General features: G+C 39.6%; 1 protein-coding gene and 1 pseudogene across 2 annotated transcripts in view; both read right to left on the bottom strand.

The window, feature by feature from the left end:
• PHKA1 (phosphorylase kinase regulatory subunit alpha 1) overlaps positions 1–21,860 on the bottom strand; it is a 186,711-nt gene that overhangs the window by 39,909 nt on the left and 124,942 nt on the right. For both annotated transcript variants that reach the window (XM_047092509.1, XM_047092510.1), the window contains exons 17-21: positions 8,324–8,402; positions 5,237–5,403; positions 2,739–2,915; positions 1,112–1,203; positions 144–283 (exon numbers count right to left, since the gene is read on the bottom strand). In XM_047092509.1, the coding sequence (XP_046948465.1) occupies positions 144–283; positions 1,112–1,203; positions 2,739–2,915; positions 5,237–5,403; positions 8,324–8,402 (655 nt within the window). The remainder of the gene's footprint in view (positions 1–143; positions 284–1,111; positions 1,204–2,738; positions 2,916–5,236; positions 5,404–8,323; positions 8,403–21,860) is intronic.
• Positions 11,314–19,968, bottom strand: LOC124521601 (splicing factor, proline- and glutamine-rich-like; annotated as a pseudogene).

Genomic DNA, 21,860 nt, shown 5'->3' with positions numbered 1-21,860 from the left:
GAGGACACTTGAGGCTTTGAAGTTACACAGTGGGTAGGGGCAAAATTCAAATCCAGGTCAATGAGACTCCAAAACTGTGTTTTATTTACTATGTTATACTTCCCCTCTACATGAACATTAAAGTGATAATATCTATCACTTACTTCATAGTATACAGCATGTAAAGGATGTCAGCTTGCTCCTGTAAGCTGGAGGTCTCCTTCAACTGTAAAATGAGTGCTTTGAAGTCCACCTCCCCAGATTGGTCTCTAGGAAGATGTATTTCTACACGAACAGAGGGAACCTTTAGTTTGAGAAAGGACAGAAAAACTTAAGTCCACAAATGCTCAACTTAAATAGTGCCCTAGAGTGTCAATCTTTTCACCTCTAAACCTTTTCTGTAAGAATTCCCTACATTTTGATGGAAAGTAAAACAAAAACAATGAAATCTTCAACATGAATGACATAACAATTTCGTTTTCTTAGAGCCTGGCTAGGAAAATCTTATTCATTTTATTTTATTTTTTAATGTTTATTTTTGAGAGAGAGACACACACAGAGAGAGAGTGAGTGAGTGGAGGAGGGGCAGAGAGAGAGGGAGACATAGAATCTGAAGCAGGCTCCAGGCTCTGAGCTGTCAGCACAGAGCCAGATGTGAGGCTTGAAGTCATGAACCCCGAGATCACGACCTGAACCAAAGTCAGACACTTAACCTACTGAGCCACCCAGGCACCCCAAAACTTGCTCATTTTAAAAGTGACCTAAAGGGGCGCCTGGGTGGCGCAGTCGGTTGAGCGTCCGACTTCAGCCAGGTCACGATCTCGCAGTCCGTGAGTTCGAGCCCCGCGTCGGGCTCTGGGCTGATGGCTCAGAGCCTGGAGCTTGTTTCCGATTCTGTGTCTGCCTCTCTCTCTGCCCCTCCCCCGTTCATGCTCTGTCTCTCTCTGTCCCAAAAATAAATAAACGTTGAAAAAAAAATTTAAAAAGTGACCTAAAAAGGAGTATATCTTCACCAGGGTAGCATTTTGCCTACCACCAGTTATTAGCAGAAACCATAAGGGCTAGTTCTGTTATTTGCCATACAGATGGTGGTTTTGCAAAGAGCTGGCAAATACGTCATGTGCAAGTTTACCTGGTCCTCTTGTGGGCAATGAGGAGAGTCAAGTAAGTTCAATGAAGGCCGGGAAGCCTGAAATATCTTTGTAGGAAGATACATGTGAACATCTGCAAGAGGTTGACATTTATGGGAAAGGTTAGATAACTTAGGAGACTAAAAAACAAGTAATTCACAGTTGCCCTCAAAATCAAGTTGTATAGGAGTTGTTCTTTATATTATATAGAACAAGAGTGAGAAATTTATCCTTTCTTGCTAATATCAAAGAAAAATATGAATATCAGATAATTTAAAGATTGTTCAATCAACCATATTTTCCATGGAATGCCTAGAATTGTAGCATTAAATGGACATTTAAGATATTAAACTCTATGAATGTAATCAATACCAAAATGGTGCCATCACTGATACTTTGATCGAATACCATATGTAACAGAAAGAACCCAGTTCTGTTTTCTATTTTCTGGACTACCCTGGGAAAATATCGGGCTGTCAGCAGTTGGATTTCCTTGAGAATAGATAAACAGATGTTTATCCCTATGTAGGGAATCAAAAAAAAAAATGTAGTGGCTGACCTACTTCGAGATATTCCTAATATTTTTACTTATAGTCCATTTATAGTCCAAATACTTACCATAACCTCAACAGAGAGACTGTCTTGTCACTTTCACCATTTTACAGATATAGAAAGAGAGATACAGAGCTCAAATAACTGTTCAAGCAAGTAAGTAGCAGAGCTGGGAATTAAGCTTAAGTTTCCTGGTTTGCAATCTAGAAGTAGAACTTAAGAAAGGCGATCTCTTCACATGAGCCCTTGGTCAAGGGAGCATACTCAAAGGGTATGCTAAGCTTTTCCATCTTTGAAATGTTAAATGATTCATGTTTAATTATCTTTGGTTAGTAATGGTCAATAAAGTTTTAGACAGCAAGAACATGCATCTCAATCATTCTCATCTATAAAATGTTACCATTTAGGCCCCCTAGGTGTGGCCAAGGAGCCCTTCTGTCCCTTCAGATGCAGCTACCACAGTGGCACTGAGTACTCTTAGGAACGATGACTCCTCCTAGCAATGGGTGGTAGGTGACACCCTCCACTGCACATACTGCCGAAGGGGGGTAGTGGTCATAGGGAGGACAATGACAATGTTGTTGATTAGGGAGTACTGCAGTTGAGGAATAAACACAGCTCTTGCGCTGCTAGAACAACTGATTGTAAATGTCACAGCTGACATAAGGTAACCAGATGCAGCTTACTTAAGGGCGAGTATCTCCCTCTCCATTGCCAGATTATCTTGTAATTGCTTGCAGGGCTTTCTCTTTAAATAAAAGTGCTTCCAAAGGAGTAACTTTTCCAAAAGAAAAAACTCTTTCTGTCACTTTAATACTGATGTTAAAATTCTCCATGTCTCCTGTTCTGCTTCTTTTCACTATGAGACCATATAGCACCATCGACGGCAAAACTATATGCAATTTATTAAATTTACAAATATTTGAGTGTCTAATGTGTTCCATCTGTCTGAGATGCTGGGGATAAAGCAGTGAACAAAACAGAGTTCCTGCTTGCACTGCTAATAAACGCCCTGCCCCCATCCTGGGCTTCACATCAATCCTGTGCCTGACTCCAGTGAGTCATGGCATTACTCACTCTGTACATGCAGCTCCTTGGCCTTGGTCACCAAGGACATTAAATCGCAGGTTGTTTGCACAGCAGCTCGGAACCGATCTAGCCCTCCCTTCTGTGAGGTGAGGGCTAGTTTAGGATGGGGAGCAGTGTGCGCCAAAAGGTGATCTAAATAGCGAGCAACTTCATCACCACAGCGAGCTGCAAGGTTAGTGGGGGTAGGGGGAGAGAAAAAAATGAACATTTTAGTTAGTTTACAATCTACCCCACCAACCAGAAGGATTGGCTCCTGTGCCCATAACACAGCACCAGAAGTAGGTTATTTTTGATCATGGAGGTGGAGGGGGGGAGCTTGTAATCATTTTACAACATCTTGGCTTTACCATTTAGAAACTATGGCCATTTACCAGGACCTACCTGTTCTTCAACTTTGCTAAGACAATATTAGGGCTCCTGAAAGTAGTATGAGGTTTTTTTAAGGACAGGTGGAGCAAGGATTTTATAATCTGTGAATGTGATGGTAGTGGTGTGGCAGCGGTGGTAGAGGAGGAGCAGAATGGGGCCCTTGGAGTCTTACTGGTATAAGGAGACTTTTGTGAGAAAAGACAAAAATCTTCCACTAAACCCAAGCTTAGCTGAAAACAGACAAATTCCATAAATGGCAGCTACAATTGCTATGGGAAAAACAATCTCCGTGTGGCACTGGTGTCAAAAGGACTACTGGCCACACATTGGTCTTTTCAAGTCACCACCTTCATTTATTCACCAAATATTTCTTGCCTACTAAGTACTAGGTGGTGTACTAGCTGCTGAGGTTTCAGTGATGAAGGAGACAGATACGGTCCATATCCTCTTGGGCTCTCCTTCTCCCACTCACCTCCTATAACATTGTCCCTGACTATGGATAATGAAAACAAAATACATACACAGACCTCATGGATCCTAATGTTTCAGACTTTACATGAACATTTACAACATTTATAGTAGGAAAATCACAGTGTTTGGATGCATACTAAAGTCTGCTAGGTCAGTTATACATCATCTGGTTTTTGATCATTTTCAGTGATCTCTCCAGATGTTTTTCTGTGTTCTGATGTGATCAGTGGAAGCTAGCAAAGCTGTAAAAATGGAAATCATTCTCAGTGACATCCTAATGACAAATATTATAACCTTGAATATGATATAGATACTTGAGTGGAGGATTATGAAGAATATGGAGGGAAGTGTTCTTGGCATGGAAGAGCTGGCAAGCGATAAACACAGCCATTGTGAGACCACCTATGAGTAAACCCAGAGAGGAGAAAGTGACTTAGGCACAATATCAAATTTAGTAATATATGTGTATACACATATATATCATTAAAAAGTTGTGTTTTAGAAAGTAATCCAAAAGAATGAGTGCTACAGATGAAAATCCCAACTACCCATAGAATAGCAAACAACCTCAATATATGATTATTCTTGTCTTGTTTTCAAAGTAGTTGTTTATGCCAAGATAGATATCATGACCTTGGTAATTATTAATAACAGGAAATAACCTTGTATTTAATGTATTTTTCCAACAAAGAAATTCACACTATTTTAGATCTAACAAAAACAAATGCAGAATAAATTCAATGGTACTTAGGTGAGTAAATGCTGAGCCCAAAGAAGAAAATCATCCTGAATGCTGATGTGTTGGTGTATTGCATATGAGATAATGCTTGCTACTTCACTAAGGAAAGCCAATTATTTTCTTTTCTCTAACACGCCACTCTTAGGATAAAGAAACTGGCTGCCTTAAGAAACAGGCTAACAGTCAAAGACACAATGAAAGCAGGCAAACCATATTTTAGATAGCTAGAAGAATAATTCACTCTTATTGGCCCTTCTCTTTTTGGGATTCACACAATGTAATTCTTGCCCTGCCTAGGTTAGTATTTTAACACATTAGGGTGTTTCTCAGCCATTTTTAATATATGCCCCCATGATGCTTTCTCACTATATCATCTTTGTATTCCTAGCAGCCAGTCAGATTTCTTGTGCTTTATTTGTCTAGTTTGTAGTATGAAAGCAATAGGCACACTGAATAGGCTTTTTCAAACTATGCAGACCTCCCCAGAGATTCTGTGCCCCAATAACATTATACATAAAAAGTACTCTGAGATTCTTAGTTTTATGCTTTTAAGTGTCAAAAAGCAGTACTGTATATGTATAGTTCTCCTACTACATGTTTGATTAAATACCTCTTACCATTGTTTCCTCTCATTTTGAAGTCACTAGCCATTTTCTATACCCAGGAAAGAAGTCTTCCCTAACCTTAGTAGGAGATAGTCAAACTCCACACTTCATAATTACCACAGGGATATTAGACCAGGAACCAAGGTAAGTAGAAGGATAAAAAGTGAAGCCAAACAGAAGTAGAAATCTAGGTGTATTAAATAGGAGTGAAGCTGCTGGTGGTGAGAAATATTAAGGAGGATGCTCAACAATACTTTGTATTCTTACCCATCAAGGCCACTGCCTTTATGAAGCTTCCTTACCATTACTGGTTGAACTGTGGCCATTCATCCAGTCACCTGGTTCCAGCTCATTATAGTTATCATCGTAATCTTCACTGTACAGCTTACCCTCAGGTCCAGGATCCATGAAGCTCAAATGTGTGCAGCAAGATGTTGTCAAAAACTCTGACAATTTACCTGTTTGAATCCTGACAATTACAGGGCAAATAGAAAACAGAAAACCAGAGGAAATCCTTTAAAAACAACACATTTCAGTGAAAAAAAGGATACCTAGACTGTTTGGCTGTGGGACTCATAATGTTTATATAACAGTGTACATTTTGTAAATATGAAATTTCATAGCACTCCTAGGCATGGTGTAGTGTAGGTTAGGGTACTGTGTTAATAAAGACTACAATTACGGGCTCACAATCTATCAGCAGATCAGTTTGTTCTCTTTCACTGTCATATACTATGTGGCTAATGATGTCAAATATCTGGCCAAAATTTCCACTGGCTGCAGAGAAGCTGGGTCAGAATGAAAATAAATCATCATAAATCTATTGCATTGTTTAAAAAAATTCTGAAAGATCATTTTTTTAAATTTAATTTTAATTTTTTCTTTTCCTTAGCATGTTTTTTTTTTAACTTAAATTCAAGTTAGTTAATATACTGTATAGTCTTGGCTTCAGGAGTAGAACCCAGTGATTCATCTCTTACATATGACACCCAGTGCTGATCCCGAAAAGTACCCTCCTTAACGCCCATCACCCATTTAGCCCACCTCCCCACCTCCCCTCCAGCAACTCTCAGTTTGTTCTCTATATTTAAGTCTCTCTTATGGTTTGCCTCCCTCTCTGTTTTTATCTTATTTTTCTTTCCCTTCCCCTACGATCATCTGCCATGTTTTCTAAATTCCACATATGAGTGAAAGCATAGGATAGCTGTCTTTCTCTGACTGACTTGCTTAGCATAATACACTCTAGAGAGATCAAAGATCATTTTTAAAAAATTTTAATGTTTATTTATTTATTTATTTGAGAGAGAGAGAGAGAGAGAGAGAGAGAGAGAAAGAGAGAGCAAGCTGGGAAGGGGCAGAGAGCAAGGGAGATATAAATCCCAAGCAGGCTCCGCACTGTCAGTACAGAGCCCAATGCAGGGCTAGAACTCATGAACCATGAGAATGTGACCTGAACTGAAACCAAGAGTTGGATGCTCAACTGACTGAGCCACCCAGGTGCTCCTAAAGATCAAAAACCAGAGATGGTATTTGAAAATTTTATGAATTATAGAGAATTGTAGGTCATATCCTCCCCTGTCTACAAAACCAATTGTAAAACCCAAAGGGAAAGTCAGTAGTACTGATCTTCTAAAAAACACAACTTGGCACCTGCTGGGGCCGCCACCAACAACCTGTACATATTCTAGGACAAAATCAACTGAGGAAGCTAGTGTGAGTACTGGGCCTGGTTGTTTTCTCAGAGAAAGGATGTTGTCCTCCTCTCCCTGAGGAGCAGTGATGCACTTCCCACTTCCCTTCACAGACTGGAGGGGCTGGCCTTCTGCCTTCAGTGAAGTGAGTCACATATTGTTGCTCAAGCCAAAAACCCACTCAAAGCAGAATTGGTGGACAGTGCTCAATAAAGGCCATTACTCAAAAATAGATTAAAAATAAAGAAGCCAGCTTGAAGGGGCTCCCTATGGCCAGACCTTGGATAATTTGAACACTGAAATGAGCAATGACAGGAATAGAGCATGGCATATTGAATAAAATAAGAATCAATGAATGCTGACACTAATACTACAAAATAAAAGGGGATAAAGGGAAGCTCTTTTTAAAATTTCATTAAATTTTTTTTTGAGAGAGTGAGAGAGTGTGTGCATACATGCATGAGCAAAAGAAGGGCAGAGGGATAGTGAGAGAACTAAGCATGTAGCCTGACACGGGGCTCGATCCCATGACTCTGGGATTATGACTTGAGCCAAAATCAAGAGTTGGCTGCTTAACCTACTGAGTCATCCAGGCACCCCAGAAAGCTATTTTTTTAAACAGAAGGATTCTAATTAATATGCACAGAATGATAGAAACACAGACTTATCACTTTAAAACCCCAGTAATGACTAATTCAGCAGTGGAAGATAAGACGGGTTAAAGACTGTCATAGAAAGGATAGGGAGAAACTTAGCAAGATACTGCTTTAACCAAATTGAAAGACATTCTGCAATATAACTGACCTTCCTTCTTCAAAACTGTGTTGAAACTGTCACAAAAGATCCACAAAAGGCTGGGGAATTATTCTAGACTAAAAGACATCAAGGAGATATAATAACTAAATGCTAATATGTGATCTTTGATTGGGTCCTAGAGTGGGAAAAAAGCTATGGGAAAAAACATTATTAGGATAATTGGGTAATTTTGAATATGGACTCTATATTAGATAATAGTACTGTATCAATATTAAATTTTGTGAGTGTGATGATTATATCTCAGCTATGTGTGAGAATACTCTTGTTCTTATAAGACAAAATGAAGTATTTAGGGTTGAAGAGTTGTGATGTCTTTGGCTAACTCTAATACTTCAGCAAGTATGTGTGTGTGTGTGTGTGTGTGTGTGTGTGTGTGTGTGTGTGTATGCACACACATATGTATGTGTGAGAGAGGGAGGAGGATATGGAAGAAGAGAAGAAGGGAGGGAAGAGCTAGAGGAGGGGAAGGAAGAGGAGGGAGAGAGTGTGTATGAATGAGATATATGTTAACAGGGAATCCTGAGGAAGGGTATATGGTGTTCAATAGTATTCTTATACATTTCTATAAGCATGAAAGTTTTCAAATTAAAAACTTAGGGAAAAGAAAAAAAGAAAAGCATCCATAATTAAACAGTTCAGTAACTTTTTTGCTTTTCAAGGAATAAGTTTTCTGGTCCACTGAATTAATGAGGTTTGGGCAAATTTCCAACCCTTCTCTATAACATTAGACCCTTTGATTCGATCTATCAAAAATAAGTTCCTCTAAATAGGATGGGACTGTATTGTTAAACACACAGAGAAATGCATCACAAGTCTACCATAACTATAGCCAGCTTCCAAATTTCATTTCATTTCACTAAAGAGTGCGCAGAGGTCACTTACCTTGCTCCACCAAAATAGCCATCCTGCATTTTTTGGAGTGCTGCTAGGATACTTGAATTCAAGCTGGTTCCATCTTCATCTTGAAATGAAGAGAATTTTAAAACAATCTTAGTTTTAAAAAAATCTTAGAATTTTAAAACAATCAAAGTGTTAACTTTGAAATAAGGGGTCTCTTTCAATTATTTCAAACCAACATTCTGGTGGTAATGGTACAAATGAGACAATCCTGTCTACCCTGTATTTCAACAATTGATCTGACAGTGAACAACACTGTAGAATAGGCAAGTGGTAAGGGATGATTACCAATAGACAGAGTTTCTCAAAGACAGTACCTTATTTATCATAAGCACTTAGCACAGTGCCTGATGGCAGACTACTTAATGGATACTGAAAACTGACAATAAAAACAGCAACCATTTGTTTAATGTTATGTGCCATGCACTGTGCTAAAATATTTTATATATTATCTCATGTAAGGAGCCTTAGCTTGTGTGTGTGTGTGTGTGTGTGTGTGTGTGTGTGTGTGTGTGTAGGCACAGAAAATAAAGAAGGCTAATAATTATCCGACTTTATGTGAAGGGGATCGATCATACTACACATACTCTTTTGTGATCTACTTTTTCTAACTTATCCCTTGTAAAAGCTATATAAGATTCCATAGCAGACATTTAAACTGTTTTTTAATTATAAGCAACACTGTGATGATCTTTGTACCTACATCTTTATGCTCTTATTCTGTGATTTCCTTAGGATTAATTCCAGTAAGTAAAACTGTTAGGACAAAGGGAATACTTGCTAACAGACTGTCAAATTGTCCACTAAAAAGGTTGTACCAGTTATATTTACACCATCAGTATGGAAAGCGACTGTTTCCCCACATCTTTAATAATCATCTTTTTAATCTTTGCTTATCTGCTACTTTAAAGAAACAGTTTTATTACTAGTAATATTGGGCATGTTTTCATGTATATACTGGTTATTTGTATTTCTTTTATGATTTGCCTGTTCATGCCCTTTTTCCATGTTTCTATTAAGTAGTTTATCTTTTTGTTAATTGACTTTCAAGGGCTCTTTATGTTTCATGAGTATTACCCTTTATCATATGTATGAAAAATACATTACCTACTTTGTTATTTGTCTTTCAACCTCAAACACAGTTCATTTTTATATAAAAGATTTGTTTAAATTTTCATGTTTTTGAATTTGCCAATTTTTCCTTTTCTGTGTCTTGCAAAGGACAGTTTTCTTCAGCTCAAGATCACAAAAACATTCTCCCATATTTCCTTTTAATATTTTATAGGTTTATTTATTTTTGCTTAGATTTTTAATCTATTTAGAATTCAGTTTTGCATAAAATGGAAAGTAGCAGGCCTAAATGAATGATTTTCCTAGATGTATTTATTTATATTCTTTTTTCTCACGTTTTTATTTTAATTCCAGTTAGTTAGCATACAGTGTAATATTAGTTTCAGGTGTAGAATTTAGTGATTCATCACTTACATATAACACCTAGTGCTTATCACAAGTGCCTTCCTTAGTCCCCATCACCTGTTTAACCCATCCTCCTGCCCACCTCCCTTCTGGTAACCATAGGTTCATTCTGTATAGTTAAGAGTGTGTTTCTTGGTTTTCCTTTCTCCCTGCAACCCTGCCATGTTCATTTGTTTCTAAAATTCCACATATGCATGAGATCATATGGTATTTGTCTTTCTCTAATTTTTCTTAGCGTAATACTCTCTAGCCCCAACCATGTCATTGCAAATGGCAAGATTTCATTCTTTTTTTTTATGGATGAGTAATAGTCCATTGCATGCATGTATATACACACACACCACTTCCTTATCCATTCAGCAGCTGATGGACATTTAGGCTTTTTTCATAATTTGGCTATTGTTGATAACGTCCTTTGCCTCTATTTGGATTGTAATCTTTTTTTTAAAAAAATTTTTTTTTCAACGTTTATTTATTTTTGGGACAGAGAGAGACAGAGCATGAACGGGGGAGGGGCAGAGAGAGAGGGAGACACAGAATCGGAAACAGGCTCCAGGCTCTGAGCCATCACCCCAGAGCCCGACGCGGGGCTCGAACTCACGGACCGCAAGATCGTGACCTGGCTGAAGTCGGACGCTTAACCGACTGCGCCACCCAGGCGCCCCTGGATTGTAATCTTTATCATTATTTTAATTATGATGGATCTGTCTTCTCTTATTGTTTTTAGTTTTTAAAAAAACCTGGTTATTATTGTACATTTTCTATTCCATATGAAATTTATTTTTTTTTAGTTTATTTATCTTGAGAGAGAGTGAGCAACTGGGGGAAGGGCAGAGAGAGAGGGAGAGAAAGAAAATCCCTAGCAGACTCTGTGCTGTCAGTGCAGAGCCTGGGCTCGATCTTAGGAATCATGAGGTCATGACCTGAGCTGAAATCAAGAGTCAGAGGCTCAACTAACTCTCAATATTAACTATTTTTATCTAGCAACAGGGTATCTCTCTAGTAATTAAAGTATCTTTTTATGCTCTTCATTAGTTTTATAATTTTCTCATATGATTCTATGCATGTTTCTTATTCAGCTTATTCTTATATGATTTACTTTTCTAGAAAATTTGTTAATTTTATCTAGATTTACAAAATTAAACTTGGTATTCTGTTATAATTTTATTATTTTTATAACTATTTTTCTATTTATGTGAAGCATGGTTAAAAATCATTGGTACACTTTGGAAATTCAGTGGCACAAGATACACTACCATGGCTTGAGAGACATTACATGGCTAAAACAAAGGAAATAAGGGGGAAAAATCCCATTTCAAACACTGCATTATGTAATTGTACCTGCCCAAATGGACCATTTATAAATATTAGGTCAATAAACTGCTAACATCCATTAAAAGGCAGCTTTATTACTAAAATGCAAGAATTTGAAAGATTGGTATCTAAACAAGAAAAGACAAAAATGAACTAAATTGAAAACCTAGATATCACATCTAAAATCAGGGCTTTTTGTTTGGGCCTTCGTACACTTCTCTCCCTCTACCACATTCTTCTGGAGTTCCAGGCCTCATTCCTTGAGGACCCTGTACAGCCACAGGTCTCATATCTCTCTGCCCAAAATGCTTAGTACATATGTTACGTCCCACCATGGAATGACTCACGGTTGCTGGTGGAACTCCAGAATTAGCTTCATAACCTATGCCACCACCACCACCTAGAGGTGGAAATTTCTGGCCTCCTAAACCATAGGGCTCTGCCATGTTCTTTGCCCCTCTACCATCCATTCTTATGTCTCTTTCTCTTGGATCCCTCTACCCATCTGCTATAACTTTACTCTCTTTGATGTCTCATTTATTCTTCCATCTCACGTTGACCAGTCTTCATCTCTTTTCCCTTCTACATCATTCTCTGTTGCCTTACTTGCATTTCTTTATATTGCTTCATTTCTTGATTGTGAAGTTCTTCCATGTGTCTTAATTCCTCCTAGTGTCCCATCAGATCTTCATGCAAAATATTTGCTTGATGCTCACGATAGGCATCTCCCATTTCACTTTTCAATTTGTCTTGCATATCTTTCATGTTTTTATTGATTTGTTTCCTTTGATGTTTTTCCATTTTATTCAAGGGCTTCCATTGCTGAAAATATTCATACTCAAATGTGCCATACTAGGCAAAATAAGTAGGGGTTTCTTTCTCATTTTAATACACTGAATTCTTCTGTGCGAGTTCTTCAGGAAGACCATCTTCATCATCTAATTGTTTGGGTGGTTCCACAATGACTGGACAAGCAGTTGTCAGTAAGAAAAACACTCTCACTGCATCTTTCACATGCTATTCTTGCTGCTGGTTTAGAAGCAAATTCAACAATGCCTTTCCCTGCAGGTTTTCTGTGATCATCCACAATTACAACAGCCCTTTCAATAGGACCAAACTGGCAAAAGACTTCTTACAACAGTTCATTGGAAACATAAGATTAAAATTCTGAATGGAAAGGGCAGCACGTATGGCAAAGTGAACTCAAAGCTGGGTTGAAAACTCTCATGGGTTTATCATAAAATTCAGCTTTGGCAATTTTAGCCAATGCTCTAGATTCAAGTTTAATAAGTCCAAATCCTTTCTTTCTCCTGGTTCTCCCTATTTAGTCTTTTGAATTCATCCTCCATGATATCTGCAGATAGATTCCCAGCAAACAACCAACAATGCTGAGAGTAAGTTTTCTCTCCATGCCTCCTCAAGAGAGATAAGTTGGCTTTAAACTCCTCCAAGTGGGATATCTCCTTGCTGCAGCCACCAGGCCTACTGGATGGGGGATCCTGGTGGTGCTGCTGTTGTAGGATGAGTAGTGCTGCTAGCCTCTCCAGGGCTCTCTGCCACCTCAGTGGGCAGTACATAGGCCCATGTTACCACAGGGCTTAGGCCTGTCTGCACTTCGCCACCTTTGAGGCAGCTTGTGGGTGGAGGCAGTGGGTGCCCAGCCTGAGGGAATAGTGATGACTCTGCTGCTTGACAACATGGTTGGGGGCACCCAAGGGAGCACTGAGGTGACAGGTGGCAGGAGGGTGTGGGTGGGGCCCAGCCTTGTGGGGGCCCAAGAGATTGGGAGAGTGGTGAGTAGTGCTAAGCTGGAGGCTGGTGGAGCATTGCCTACTCTGAGAGCTGGGCCAGGTCCCTGAGGCACAGTGGGCTTGGACAAATCCTGTGGTGGCAGCAGAAGTTGCTGTGGTGGTAGTGGCCTCAGGGGTGGCTGCTGCTATTGCTATGGCAGGATTGGGGGCTTGGTGCCACCCTGGTCCAGGCTGGGCTCCAAAGATCTACAGTTCTGACTGAGGCCCAGGCAATGCAGTGGAGAGTGGAAGTTGTGGAGGCCACCGTGGCCACCACTTCCTCTACAACAGTGGAAGCTGCAACTGGTACTGCTCTAGTTCTGGAATTGATCACAAGAAATGTCTGTGATCAAGGGGCAATTGAGGGGGAAGCAGAGAAGATACTCAGGAAATGTGGAAGCCACCTTGCTTTGCCCAAGATGGCAGATGACACAGGTCTCTTTTATAATTTTAAAGGTCTCCTCCATTTTTCTTGCTATATCCCCTTTCTCATTCCTAATGTTGTTCTTATTATCTGTTTTCTCTCTTTACTCTGAAGTCTATTTTACCAGATATTAATGTAGCCACTTCTGATTTTTTAAGATTAATTTTGCATAGTGTATCTTTTCCCGTTTTAAATTTTCATTTCAATCTACCTATATTTTTATATGAGTGAATTTCATGAACACAGCATACATGTGGGTTATTTAAAAAAATCCCTGTCAACCTCAATCTTTTAATTAGTGCACTTAGGCTATTTCCAGTTAATGTAATTAATGATAGGGTTAAACCTACTATTTTCATTATTGTTTTCTGTTTGTTCCTCTGTTCTTCATTTCCTTATTTTCTTCTTCCTGGCTTCTTTAAAATTTTTTTTTAATTTTATATTTGAGAGAGAGAGAGAGAGGAAGAGAAAGAGAGAGAGAAAGAGAGAGAGAGAGATCAGGGGAGGGGCAGAGAGACAGAGACAGAATCTGAAGCAGGCTCCAGACTCTGAGCTGTCATCACAGAACCCGATGCGGGGCTCAAACCTATGAACCGTGAGATCATGACCTGAGCTGAAGTTAGACGCTTAACCAAGAAGAGGCGCCCCTCTTCTTCTTGACTTCTAAAATATATAACAAGAATTTCATTTCGATTTATATATACTGTTTTTGACTGTATCTCCTTGTATAGATTTCTTAGTGGTTACTCTAGTTATTACATTACACATACAAACATGGATTATACATATATCACTGATATTAATGTCAACATTTTACTAGTTAGAGTGATGGGTAGAAACCTTACCTCCCTTTCAGCCATTTACCTTTCCCCCATTTATCATGTAAGATAAGATTTTAAGATTTCCTCTACACACTTTGAGAATCACATCAAACTTTAGAAAACTAAAGTTTTCTAACATCTATTGTATTTACCTATATTCTTAATCTTTCTACTGTTTTTTCTTTTTTGATGTTCCAACATTCCATCTTGTATTCCCTTTTCATTTTAAGAACTTCCTTTAAGCCATTCTTTCAGGGCCGATCTCCAGCAGACAAATTTCATTTAGCTTTCCTTCATCTGAGAATATCTTTTACCTGCTTTATTATTGAAGTACAATTTTGCTGGATACAGAATTCTGTTTATAATTTTGAGCACTTGAAAAATGTCACACCAGTTCCCTCTGTCTCCAGAGTTTTTAATGAGAAATTCGATGTCATTCTAATTGTTTTTCCCATATAGGCAAGTTATCATTTCTCTCATTGCTTTCTAGATTTTTTTCTTTTTCTTTAATTTTCAGGAGTTGATTACTACTCTGTGTTTTGGCATGGGTTTCTTTGGGTTTATCCTGTTTGGGACTTTCTCATCTGTTTGAATCTATAGGTTTATACCTTTTGCAAATTTTTCAGCCATTATTAGTTGGAATATTCTTTTTTTCAGTCCCATACTTTTTCCTCTACTTCTAGGACTCTTATTATGTGAATGGCAGATCTTTTGGTATTAGTCCCACGGGTCCCATAGGCTCTGCTCATAGCTCTTCAGTCTATTTTTTATTCTTGTTCACAATGGGTCATTTCTATACTTCTATCTCCAAGTTCACTCTATCATCTCTATTCTGCTATTGAGCCTATCTAGTGAGTTTTTGACTTCAGTTATTGTAGTTTTCAGTTCTAAACCTTTCATTTGGTTCTTTATATCTTCAATTTCTTTTCTTTTTTAAAGTTTATTTTGAGGAGAGGATGTGGAGAAACAGGAACCCTCCTGCACTGTTGGTGGGAATGCAAATTGGTGCAGCCACTCTGGAAAGCAGTGTGGAGGTTCCTCAGAAAATTAAAAATTGACCTACCCTATGACCCAGCAATAGCACTGCTAGGAATTTATCCAAGGGATACAGGAGTACTGATGCATAGGGGCACTTGTACCCCAATGTTCATAGCAGCACTGTCAACAATAGCCAAATTATGGAAAGAGCCTAAATGTCCATCAACTGATGAATGGATAAAGAAATTGTGGTATATATACACAATGGAATACTATGTGGCAATGAGAAAAAATGAAATATGGCCTTTTGTAGCAACGTGGATGGAACTGGAGAGTGTAATGCTAAGTGAAATAAGCCATACAGAGAAAGACAGATACCATATGGTTTCACTCTTATGTGGATCCTGAGAAACTTAACAGGAACCCACGGGGGAGGGGAAGGAAAAAAAAAAAAAGAAAAGAGGTTAGAGTGGGAGAGAGCCAAAGCATAAGAGACTGTTAAAAACTGAGAACAAACTGAGGGTTGATGGGGGGTGGGAGGGAGGGGAGGGTGGGTGATGGGTATTGAGGAGGGCACCTTTTGGGATGAGCACTGGGTGTTGTATGGAAACCAATTTGTCAATAAATTTCATATATATATATATAAAAAATAAAAATAAAGTTTATTTTGAGAGAGAGAGAGAGAGAAGTTTATTTAAAGGATTTTTTTAATGTTTATTTTTGAGAGAGGGAGAGAGACAGAGCATGAGCAGGGGAGAGCCAGAGAGAGGGAGTCACAGAATCCAAAGCAGGCTCCAGGCTCCGAGCTGTCAGCATGGAGCCTGATGCGGGGCTTGAACCCACAGATGGTGGGCTGTGAGATCATGACCTGAGCTGATGTTGGACGCTCAACTGACTGAGCCACCAGGTGCCCTGAAAAAGTTTATTTATTTTGAGAGAAAGAAAGAGAGAAAGTGGGGAGAGGAAGAGAGAGAGAGAGAGAGAGAGAGAGAATCTCAAACAGCCTCCGTGCTGTCAGTATGGAGCCTGACATGGGGCTCGGTCCCCACAAACTGTGAGATCATGACCTGAGCCAAAATCAAGATTTGGACACTTACCTGACTGAGCCACCCAGGTGCCCCTATATCTTCAATTTCCTTGCTGAATATTTCAATTTCTTTGCTGAGTCTTCACACCTTCAAATTTCTTTTTTTTTTATTTTTTATTTTTTATTTTTTTATTTTTTTATTTTTATTTTTATTTTTTTTATATATATATGAAATTTATTGACAAATTGGTTTCCATACAACACCCAGTGCTCATCCCAAAAGGTGCCCTCCTCAATACCCATCACCCACCCTCCCCTCCCTCCCACCCACCTTCAAATTTCAAGTGTGGTCATAATTTCTTGTTAAAATACTTTTATGATGACTGAATTAAAATCTTTGTCACAATTCCAACATCTTTGTTATCTTGGGATTGGTGCCTGATGATCAATTTTTCTTATTGAAGTTCAGAACTTCCTGGATATTGGTATAAATGATTTCTATTGTATTCTGGAAATATGGGGTATCATCTTAGGAGACTTTGGATCTTACTGAATCTTCTGATTCAGCAGGCCTTTTCTGACACAGTGTGGCAGGGAAGGGAGCACTGCCTTGTTACTGCTAGTGGGTATGGAAGGAAGTTCCTCTATTGTTGGGCAGGGATGAAAGTCTGAGCTCCCCACTAGTGCTTCTCAGATACTACCCCTAAGGAAGAAAAAAGGTGCTTCTTTACAGCTATGTGAAGGTAGAAGTCTAGGGTCCCCACTCAGCTTTTGTTTATAGGAGTGGGAATGGGGCTGCAGTTTTTTCTGCGGTGTTTGGCTAGAGTAGAACCATTACTGTCTGGAAATTTTCTGTCTGGCTAGGCTGCCCCTCTCCTGTTACTCTGGATAGAAGGAAAAGGTTTTTCTTGGGCTTTTTAAGTCTGCACCCATTTGTGTTTCTGGGATAAAAACTTCTCCAGCATCCAGTTGAGAATATACAAGACAGAAGGAAAACCCAGTATATTCACTGCTGTGTCATTTCTCAGGTGCAAAGTCCGTAGCCTGTCTCCCTTCTTTTTTCTGACTTTCAGAATTTTCTTAAGTTTGTTTTATAGATAGTGTCCAGGCATTTTTACTGTACTTAGCAGGAGGAATAGGGAGATGTGTATCTACTCCATTTTGTCTGGAAACTAGAACTTTTTTTTCTTTCCAAAATAAAAGTATTTAAGGATATGAAAATTTCCAAATAGGACTCTGGCCAAATCTCTTATGTTTTTATAAGTAGTAGTATCACCTTTTACTTTAGAGCACTAATTTCAGATTTGGTGTCCTGTTTAATCTAAGAATTATTTGTAAAATTTAACTCCTTCATGGTCAATTTTTTTTTGTTACACTTGTATTATTAGTTTTATGTCATATTCTGACAATATCATTTGTATGACTTCTACTTTTTAAAAAATAAACATTCTTTGTGTATTCTCTTTGGGTATAGTTTTATATGTACCCATAAATACAAAAATCAGGTTTATTAATCTTCCTATTATCTTTAATTACTGTTTTATAATCGATCTGTGACATTCTTATAGAGGTATGTTATAGTGCCCCACCATGATTATACAATGATTTTATCATACTGTCCTTAAGTTTTCCTAAATATTTGCTTTATACATTTCACTGATACTATTCAGTAGATAAAAGTTTACAACTGCTATATCATCTTGTTATACTGTAACTCCCTTTTTGAGTATAGTTGACACACAATGTTACATTAGTGTCATGTGTACAACTTAGTGATTTGGCAAGTTTATACATTATGCTATGTTCACCACAAGTGTAGCTACCATCTGTCCCATTATGTCCCTATTACAATGTCACTGAATGTATTCCTTATGCTATGCCTTTTAGTCACCCCATAACTGGAAGCCTGCATCTCCCTCTCCCCTTTACCTATTTTGTCCAATCTCCCAAGCCCCTCCCCTCTGGCAACCATTAGTTTGTTCTCTGTATTTATAGAGAGGGTGTTTGTGATTTCCTGATTTTGCTTTTGTCTGTGTAACTCTTATCAATATAAATATCCTTCCTGTCCCTTTTACTAACTTGTACCTTGAATAATATTTACTATTTTTGATATTAATGTTGCCACCATTGATTTCTTTCTGTTAGCTTTACATGATTTATCTTTATATACTCCTTCATTTTCCATTTTTCTATATAATCTGATCTTAGGGATATCTTTTGTGAGTAGCATCTAGCTGGATTTTGCTCTTTTATGTAATCTGGAAATCTTTATCTTTAACATTATAATTTAATTAATTCACATTTTAATGTGATCACTAGTACATTCATTATCATTTCACCAGCACAAAATTTCCACGGACAAAAACACACAGCTGTTGGTAATGTAGGCTTTGTGGACTAACAGACCTGCTGGACTCTCTCATAAGCACTGTGACTATGGAAAATGAGTCACCTTCCTTATCTATAATTGGGGCTATTAATATTACCTACCTGAATAGGATTCTTATAGAGATTTCAAAATAATGCATTGAAAGCACTTAGCTCTGTGCCTAGCATAGAGAAAATGTTCAATAAACATTGCAGTTATTACTGCTATTGTTACTGCTGTTTTTGTTCTGTGACCAAGTACCAAAACTTTGTAATTTAAATCCAGATCTTTAATGTTATTCTTCTTCCCAAGCTATGGCTGTGTATCTCACTCCAACTATTGGATATTTCAATTTTGAAATCTTTTATCACCACAAATTCAGCATGTCCCTTTACAACTGGCATCTTCCTATGGAATTCCTCTGCTTCTGTCGATGGTAGCATTATTTACCTAGCCTCTAAATCTTGGCATCATCTTGATTCATATCTCATATCTAGTTAGCCAACATCTGACTTACAGGTGTTGTTTAAAATGACTCTTGTATTCTCTCCCACTCTATTGTTATTACTATCCAATCCAATGTATCTTCTCATCATCTCATACCGTGATTAGTTTCTTTGATATCAAATTCTCCTCGCTATAATATATACTGTCATCAAATCTATATTCTGTAAACATCACTTTCATTGTGTCACTTCTTGCTCAAAAACTGTTGATAATTTCAGACTTCTGAGAAACTCTGGTTAAATATCTCTCCTTATTTTCATTGTCTTCATAATCTGGCCCCACATTACTTACCCAGTTTTGTTGATAATTATACTCTAACACACAAAACCACTCTATGCAGGTTGGCCTCTCTATCACCCACTCACAAGTCAAGCTCAGAGAAAATGGCGGTGTAGGAGGATGCTGGGTTCACCTTGTCCTGCTGACTGCTTAGATTCCATCCACATTGGCCTAAATAACCCAGAAAACTACCGGAAGACTAGTAGAACAGACTCTCTGGAGCCAAGCATAGACAAGAGGCCAACGGAAGAGGGTAGGAAGGGTGGAGAGGCAGTGCATGCTACACGGACTAGCGGGAGGGAGCCAGGGCAGTGGAGGGGCAGCTCACCAGGAGAGGAGGAGCCCCTGAAGTCTGGCTTGCAAAAGTGGAGGGGCTGGACTGCGTGAGTTCTGACAGCCAGTGGGACTTAACATCTGGAATGTTAAAAGTCAACAGCTCTGCTCTCGGAGAGCAGGGAGGACTAGAGGACACCGGGAGGGAGAGTTGTTGAGCCCCAGATGGACAGAGCTTGGCAGGGGAACAAAGGCACTGGCAAGAGACATTTCCCTCTCCCAACCCCAGCCAAAATTCCAAAGAGAACCAGTTCCTGTCACCGATCTTGCTTGCACCACGCAAATGCCCAACACTGTACTTCTGTGGACCCATCCCTCCGTTGGGCCTGCCTCCCTCCCAGTGCTGCAGGGCCCCTCCTGCGGGGGACCACCAAGGGCAAAGCGAGCTAAGCCTTCCCCTCCCATCCCTGTGCACCTTGCGGATCCACCCCGGCTAATAAGCCATTGGCCAGATCCCATTGAAGCAGCACTGCAAGCCTGGCAGTGTGCAAGCAGCCCAGACAGGGGCCACACCACTCCACAGTGAGTACTGCCCCTGGGAGAGGGGAAGATAAGGTACATACCAGTCTGACTGTGGCCCACTGGGCCACAGACATCAGGTCAGATGTCAGACATCAGATGTCTGACATCAGATGTCAGACATCAGGTCTGACTGCGGCCCTGCCCACCAACACAAGTTACTCTGGACAGCACAGGGGAAGTGCCCTGCAGTTTGTAGCTACTGCAGGGACTAACCAAAATGATGAAATGGAAGAATTCTCCTCAAAAGAAACTCCAGGAAGTAGTACAGCTAATGAATTGATCAAAACCAATTTAAGCAATATAATGGAAGAAGAATTTAGAATAATAGTCGTAAAATTAATCGCAGGGCTTGAAAAAAGTATAGAGGACAGCAGAGAATCTATTGTTATAGAGAACAAAGGACTAAAAAATAGTCATGAGCAATTTAAAAACGCTATAAGTGAGGTGCAAAATAAAATGGGGGTGGCCATAGCACGGATTGAAGAGGCAGAGGAGAGAATAGGTGAATTAGAAGATAAAATTATGGAAAAAGAGGAAGCTGAAAAAAAGAGAGATAAAACAATCTAGGAGTATGAGGGGAGAGAGAACTAAGTGATGCAATCAAACGGAACAATATCCATATCATAGGAATTCCAGAAGAAGAAGAGAGAGAGAGGAGCCAAGATGGCAGAACAGCATGGAAGATTTTTGTGAGTCTTGTGCCCATGAAATACAGCCAGACCAACACTAAACCATCCTACACACATAGAAAACTGATTGGAGGATTAACACAACAATCTGCACAACCTGAACCATAGAATTCAACAGGTATGCGGTACAGAGAGGTAAATTTGGGGAGCGAGAAGCTATGAAAGGTAGGGAACTGCTTTTACGGGCAGAGAGAGGATGGAGACTGGGGGGGGGCAGAATACAGGAAAAGCACCCCTCCCCAAAAGCAGCTGGAGAGAAAGTGGAAAATTGGAAACAGCCACAGGGACTAAACTAAAAAGGGAGGAAGGAGAAAGGAGACGGTTTAAATTCCATTAAGACTGTAAACAAGGGGAGCACAAAGGCTGCAAGTCCACAGCTCGATACCTGGCGGTGTTCTGGTGGGAAGGGCGAATCCCCAGGAACAGAGTGGGGTCTGGGAGGTTCTTGGGCCACACGGGGAAAAGCAGTTCCACTGCTGGAAGGACATTTGGTAGAGACTGTTGAAGTCACCTGGTCCCAGCAGACCCCAAAAGGCGGCCACATTCACTGGTGCTGGGGTAAGGTCGTTAAGGGTGAAGCCTGGTGTCAGATGTGTGTTGTGATTTTCCATAAACCCTGAAATGCTGCTGCTACACTGTCTCGCGAACTTTTTCTAGGGTGGGCTGGCACCTGGTTGCAGTCTCGGGGCACCGGCAACAACAGGGTTCAGCGGGCATTCCTGGGTACAGCCGATATTCAGCCATTGCTCGGTGAGACCCTCACCCAGAGGGGCGTAACAGTTCAGAGCTGCAGTCCTTCAGAAGTAAGTGGCCAGGGAAAACAGCCACATCTGAGACAAAACTTGGAAGAGAGGTACTGCCTGGGGCCTGGGCATGGAGAGTGAAAAAGCGGGGAGTGGACAAGAGCTGAAGACAGAGGACGGGTGCAGAATTGCTGATCCAGGAGAACAGACTGGGTAGCTGGTGGTGCCATTTTCACTGCTCCTGTGCATGC

This window comes from Lynx rufus, unplaced genomic scaffold (genome assembly GCF_022079265.1).
Source record: "Lynx rufus isolate CCGP_SWC_20201006 ecotype Redwood Valley unplaced genomic scaffold, mLynRuf1.p SCAF_30, whole genome shotgun sequence".
In the NCBI taxonomy this organism is placed as follows: domain Eukaryota; kingdom Metazoa; phylum Chordata; class Mammalia; order Carnivora; family Felidae; genus Lynx; species Lynx rufus.
Note: the sequence above shows the minus strand (reverse complement) of the source record. Positions and strands in the feature narration are given on the sequence as shown.